The sequence below is a fragment of the Helianthus annuus genome, chromosome 5 (genome assembly GCF_002127325.2).
Source record: "Helianthus annuus cultivar XRQ/B chromosome 5, HanXRQr2.0-SUNRISE, whole genome shotgun sequence".
In the NCBI taxonomy this organism is placed as follows: domain Eukaryota; kingdom Viridiplantae; phylum Streptophyta; class Magnoliopsida; order Asterales; family Asteraceae; genus Helianthus; species Helianthus annuus.
This window is the reverse complement of record NC_035437.2, coordinates 113,521,067-113,527,524: the sequence shown is the minus strand read 5'-3', so window position 1 is coordinate 113,527,524 and position 6,458 is coordinate 113,521,067. Positions and strand designations below refer to the sequence as shown.

Here is a 6,458-nt window from a genome sequence, read left to right as displayed (position 1 = left end):
TAGTCCTCATGGAGGGACCGAGGGACAGGAGCGGTAGATCTATCTGGGTGTAGCGAGCCCAGCCCCCGGCCAAACTAGAAACGGACCGTGGGGTGACTTTGTCCACATACTTTGCCGTGGCGAAATCTGCTAGGTTTGAGTCTCCCTATTTGCACTTCACATATGTCAGTGGCCTTGCAAACCATTGGTGATCACAAGTCCTCTTACACTGCTACATACCACAACTATTTTCATACTCACAAAGGTTTTATATACTCACTTACACATGAACTCGCTCAACATTATTGTTGATTTTTCAACTCACATGTATTTCAGGAAATTAAACGGATCTGGCACGGTATGGAACGTTTTCCGCTGCACTGGTCATGAAGTCATTAGGGTTTAGGGTTGTGTCTCTTACCTGGACAAGACACAATCCCTAAATCACGTTTATGTTTTGTTATAAGTTGTTATGTTTCTGAACAAGGTTATGGTTGCATGTTAAAAACAATGGTATTATATTATGTTTTAAAAAACTTAATGGATGACTTGCATGGTTTTTAAATTCATATAGCTTTGTTATGATTAAGCTATGGTATTAAGAAGTCACACAAATTAACCACGCTTCCGCAAAGCCAGGGTGTGACAGCTTGGTATCAGAGCTCTGATCATAGCGAACTAGGATTCTTTCTTGAGTCTAGACTATGATCACTAGGGCTCTCACGAAAACATTTTTCTGCATACCACTTAAGTCCAGATCCACAAACTTTTTACAAACAAATGTTGAGCACATTTTATTCATTATTCTAGGCTCAGTCTGGGAGGCTGAGGTTCAGGCTAGTGGGACTAGGAGTGTTGGCTAGTGGGACTAGGAGTGTTGGCTAGTGGGACTAGGAGTGTTGGCTAGTGGGACTAGGAGTGTTGGCTAGTGGGACTAGGAGTGTTGGCTAGTGAGACTAGGAAGGACAGTCTGGGAGGCTGGGAGGCTAGTGGGACTAGGTGGATTATGTGATTATTATCTGGTAACTTATGTGACTATGTGATTGACTGTTTGTGCATACCTGTGTTTATGTTACAGATACATGGATTCGACTGATTCAGGTGGTTCAGACATCACCGACCCCAGGCGTATTGTATCAGATGACCTGGAGTCGTCAGAGCATGAGGTTTATACGTCAGACTTCACCAGCACAGATGAGGATGACTTTCAGCCATTCGCCTTACCCGATGGCGTTGATGAGCTCCCAGTTGGTCCTATAGCCGGGGATCTACCTCTGGCATTGATCCCTGCTCCTATGCCCTTAGCGGCTTTTCCTGCGTACGGTTTGCCTATCGACGACGAGGAGGACGACGTCGATATGTTTGAGGAGGAGCCTTTCGAGGAGGATGCTCAGGGCGAGGCCCTTCCTGCCGCCGATCCCTTGTTGATCGCAGACGCTCCCGCAGCGGAGTCGCCTGCTCACTCTCCAGTCGCGGACTCCTTTGAGTCTGTGGCTTCTGTACCCGCACCTGCTCATAGTGCGCAGCACTTCTCCCATGGGTCCGATTCTGACCAGGCTTTATCTGTTGCCCCGATACCCAGTTCCACTTTCGACCACGAGGACGTGGAGGATTCCGACCCTATGTTTCCCCCAGGGTTCGACCCCGATCGTGACTTAGAGTTTGTTCCTATGGATCACTTTATGGAGGACCCAGTAGACCCCATTGACCCAGTGGACCCTATTGACCCAGATTTTGAGTTTGAGATGGCTTTCGATGACATCGAGCCTGCCATTGCTCCAGAGCAGGCAGCTGCTTTTGACCCTTTACCCGAGCATGACCCTGTTCATGCTGATATTCCTCTTGAGCCTGTTGATGTTGATCCCCCTGTAGATGTTCCTGTGATCGAGGGCGATCATGTTGCTGTTGACCCTATTGTTCCTTTACCCGTTGGTGACATACCTGCTGATCCTGTTATTGACCCTGTCGATCCTGATATTGCACCTGTTGACCCCGTTATTGCTCCTATCGATCCTTTACCCATCGAGCCCGAGCACGCTCTTTTTGCTGAGCACATGGATCCTCCAGATGAGGAGGCACAGCACGGGTGGATACCGGTGGACGAGGATGTTCCACCGTTTCCCCCACATCACACTGGCACACACCACACTGATTTCTCATTTCAGATTCCACCATTTGTTCCTCCAGCGGGGCCTGGAGAGGGCTCTTCAGCCCATCCGTTCGGTCATGTACCGATGCCTTTACCGTTCACGCCTCAGATTCCATCTGACCCATTCACTACTGCACCTTTTCGTGTGGCTCCCTTTGACCCCACACGAGAGCCACTGCTTTGGGCACCAGGTTCCCCTATGCCGCCCACTGATCCATACCACAGGTTCCATGTGGGCCACACCATTGAGGATGTATTGATGTCGTTTGTATATCAGCATGAGTCGCACGAGCAGCGACTACAGGAGTTGGAGAGAGCCCATCTGCAGCCATGTCAGTGCCATGGCCGGGCACCCTCTCCGTTGCAGCCATCACGACCTTTACCCCTTGACTACGCTGCCCGTCTTACTACTTTGGAGCAGCAGTTTGCTTCCATTATTCGGACACAGCAGGCGATGGAGGCAGACTGGTTAGAGTTGCGCCGTTTGTTGTATACCCATTTTCCCCCTCCTCCTCCACCACCAGCTTAGAGCTCATCGGTGCCACTTGGGTAGGCGAAGTGAGAAGGCGGCGATTGCTTTTTGTCTGCACAGCATTTTGGGGAGACTACATTATGACTTGACTTGACTTTTGTTATGTACTTGATGTTGTATTGATACTGATGTAGCTTTTGACAGGGGTGATGTAGCCCCTAGTGATTGATGATTGTATGTATACACTTACGATGTGGTCTCATTTATATATGGCAATCGCAGTTTTCTCACTATATCTGGATTCACTTGATTGCTTATTTATGTTTTGTGACATGGGATGTTGTATGTATGATATTTGCAACATGGGATGTTAGGACATGGGATGTTGTGTGTGATATATTGATAACATGAGATGTTATATGCTATTACTATTACTATATACGTATGTTTACTTTGGCCTAATCGACGTACGCATCTGTAGAAGATGGCACCAAGACGTCAACCGCAGCCGATGCCCACTACTCCTGAAGAACTACAGCAAATTATTGCTGCCGCCATTGCTCAGTATGCTGCCTCGCAAGAAGGACCAAGCGGAAGCAACACGAACATCAACGGCAACCAAAACCCTCCTCATGGTAAACCTAAGTCATTAAGACATACCATGGCCTAAATGGATTCCCTTAGTAAATGCTAATGCCGTTCCTATGATATGATGTGTGTGCAGGGTGCACCTACAAACAATTCTTGGACTGTAAGCCCATCAACTTCGACGGCACAGGAGGTGCTGTTGCTTTCGTTCGCTGGGCAGAGAAGACTGATTCCACCATCCGCATGAGCAAATGTGCGCTCGACCAGCAGGTCACTTACATCTCAGGGCTGTTTCTAGACGGAGCCCTATCTTGGTGGAACTTACAAGTGCAAACACTAGGCGAAGCTGCCGCCTACGCCCTGACTTGGGCCGAATTGAAAGAGCTTATGCGCAAGAAGTATTGTTCCCGTGCAGAAATTCAAAGGTTGGAGACTGAATTTTGGCACCTAAAGATGGATGGACCGAAGGTTGCAGAATACGTCCAGAGATTTCATGACCTATCTCAAGTGGTTCCTTACATGGTCACGCCTGAATACAAGCGAATTGAGCGCTTCATTTGGGGGTTAGCTCCCCAAATCATTAGCATGGTGACCTCCGCCAGACCGGCAACTATTACGGAAGCCATTGATTTGAGCGTGGCTCTCACTGAGGAGGCAATTCGTTTAAACAAGTTTGATGAAGTCAAGGCAAAGAAGACAGAGACTCACGTTGAGTCCTCAGGAGACAACAAAAGGAAGTTTTCAAACTTCAAACAAGGCGTCAGTATGGCAGTAAAGAAAGGAAAATCAGCTGGTAGTACCAAGAAAGGGAAAGGGTACCAGGGCACCCAGCCCAAATGCAACAACTGCCAACGCCACCATACTGGCAATTGTAACGTGAAAGTTTGTGAATCTTGTGGAAAACCGGGCCACTCAAAGGAATCATGTTGGGCTAGTACAGGCCGAGGAGGCCAGGGAGGATATATGAATAGAAACGATAATCGTGGTGGTTTGGGAAATCGCCCACAAGGGAATAATCGAGGCTACAATGCAAATCAAGCCGGAACTGCCAATCAAAACAACCCACCAGTTGGGGGCGGTGCAGGAAGTGGAAAAAGATTAGGATGTTTTCATTGCGGTGACGTTGGGCACTTCAAGAAGGATTGCCCAGGATTGAACCAAGCCCGTGGAAGGGTGTTCCAGATCGGTGCACAGGAAGCGCGCCAGGATCCCAACGTTGTCACTGGTACGTTCCCTGTAAATCAACGTTATGCATCTGTTCTGTTTGATACTGGTGCCGACTATAGCTTCATATCACTAGAATTTAAGAATATACTTGGGCTAGCCGCTAATAAGTTAGACATTCCCTACGTAATCGAATTGGCTAATGGAAAGTTGATAGAAGCCAATGATGTGATCAGAGGCTGTGTGATTGAATTGGGAGAACGCGAGTTTACTCTAGATCTACTACCAATCCAGTTGGGAAGCTTCGACGTGGTAGTAGGGATGGATTGGTTAACGAGTAACAAGGCTGAGATAGTGTGTCACGAAAAGGTTATTCGTATCCCGACCGGTGATGGTGAGACCATTGTTGTTCATGGAGAAAAGCGTGAGACGCCGTTAAGGATGATTAGTTGCCTGAAAGCAAGAAAGTGTCTGAAGAAAGGATGTGTTGCTTTTCTAGCACACATTGTGGATAAGAAGGCTGCTGAGCCAAAGATCGAAGACATCCCTGTCGTGAGGGATTACCCAGAAGTCTTTCCAGAAGACTTGCCTGGCTTGCCACCTCAAAGGCAAGTGGAGTTTCGCATCGACTTAGTTCCAGGCGCTGCGCCTGTGGCTAAGGCACCATACAGACTTGCTCCGTCTGAGATGCAGGTATTGTCGACACAACTGCAAGAGTTGTTAGACAAGGGTTTTATCCGACCAAGCTTCTCACCTTGGGGAGCTCCAGTTTTGTTTGTGAAGAAGAAGGACGGAAGTTTCCGCATGTGTATCGACTACAGAGAATTGAACAAGCTAACGATCAAGAATAGGTATCCCCTGCCAAGAATCGATGATCTGTTTGACCAGCTTCAAGGTTCAAGCTTCTATTCAAAGATCGATCTTCGATCTGGATACCATCAACTTCGGATACAGGAGGAGAGTATCCTGACGACAGCTTTCAGAACTCGTTATGGACACTACGAGTTTCTCGTTATGCCATTTGGTTTAACAAACGCACCTGCAGTGTTCATGGATTTTATGAACCGAGTTTGTAAGCCGTACTTGGATAAGTTCGTGATCGTATTCATCGATGACATCCTGATTTACTCAAGGACGAAGGCTGAGCACGAGCAACATCTTAGAGCCATTCTAGAGCTGCTAAAGAAGGAACAGTTGTACGCCAAGTTCTCTAAGTGTGAGTTTTGGCTACGAGAAGTGCAATTCCTTGGGCACGTGGTGAATGGAGATGGAATCCACGTGGATCCCACCAAGATCGAGGCAATCAAGAATTGGGAAACGCCTACAACGCCAACCGAGATTCGGCAATTCTTGGGTTTGGCTGGCTACTATCGAAGGTTCATCGAGGACTTCTCAAAAATCGCTCAACCGTTGACGCTCCTCACGCAAAAGGATAAAAAGTTTGATTGGGGAATCAAACAGGATGAAGCATTTCAGATATTAAAGGATAAGCTTTGTAACGCGCCAATCTTAGCTCTACCGGAAGGTACCGACGATTTTGTGGTATACTGTGACGCATCGCGTCAAGGATTGGGTTGTGTGTTGATGCAACGTCAAAAGGTTATCGCTTACGCATCACGCCAACTGAAGGTGCACGAAAAGAACTATACCACTCATGATTTGGAGCTAGGCGCAGTGGTTTTTGCACTAAAGATCTGGAGACACTACCTGTATGGTACGAAGTGCACAATCTTCACAGATCACAAAAGCCTACAGCATATATTCAACCAGAAGGAGTTGAATATGAGGCAAAGACGATGGGTTGAATTATTGAACGATTACGACTGCGAGATAAAGTATCACCCAGGGAAGGCGAATGTAGTCGCCGATGCCTTAAGTCGTAAGGAAAGGATCAAGCCCCTAAGGGTTAGGGCTATGGAAATGATGATCCAAACCGATCTCTCCCCGCGCGTTCGTGCAGCGCAGAAAGAAGCTCTCAAGGAGGAGAACCTTGAGAAAGAGTATCTCCGTGGGATGGAGAAGATATTGGTGCCAAACGAGGAAGGAACGTTATGTTTTGGGAAAAGGATTTGGATTCCTCTATTTGGTGGATTAAGGGAAGTTATT

At 47.5% G+C, this 6,458-nt stretch overlaps 1 protein-coding gene across 1 annotated transcript; it reads left to right on the top strand.

The window, feature by feature from the left end:
- The first annotated feature begins 1,061 nt into the window (after positions 1 to 1,061).
- LOC118492146 (vegetative cell wall protein gp1-like) lies at positions 1,062 to 2,657 on the top strand. Its single transcript, XM_035989950.1, has 3 exons — positions 1,062 to 1,766; positions 1,827 to 1,973; positions 2,145 to 2,657. Exons 1-3 carry the CDS (start codon positions 1,062 to 1,064, stop codon positions 2,655 to 2,657), a joined length of 1,365 nt encoding a protein of 454 aa, XP_035845843.1.
- The last annotated feature ends 3,801 nt before the right edge of the window (positions 2,658 to 6,458 follow it).

Excerpts from the sequence above, each read along its gene's own strand:
- LOC118492146 (XM_035989950.1), top strand. The coding sequence starts at position 1,062 with ATGGATTCGACTGATTCAGGTGGTTCAGACATCACCGACCCCAGGCGT. Across the intron at positions 1,767-1,826 it reads CTGCCATTGCTCCAGAGCAG|CCTGTTGATGTTGATCCCCC; the intron begins GCAGCTGCTTTT and ends ATTCCTCTTGAG. Across the intron at positions 1,974-2,144 it reads ATATTGCACCTGTTGACCCC|ATTCCACCATTTGTTCCTCC; the intron begins GTTATTGCTCCT and ends TTCTCATTTCAG.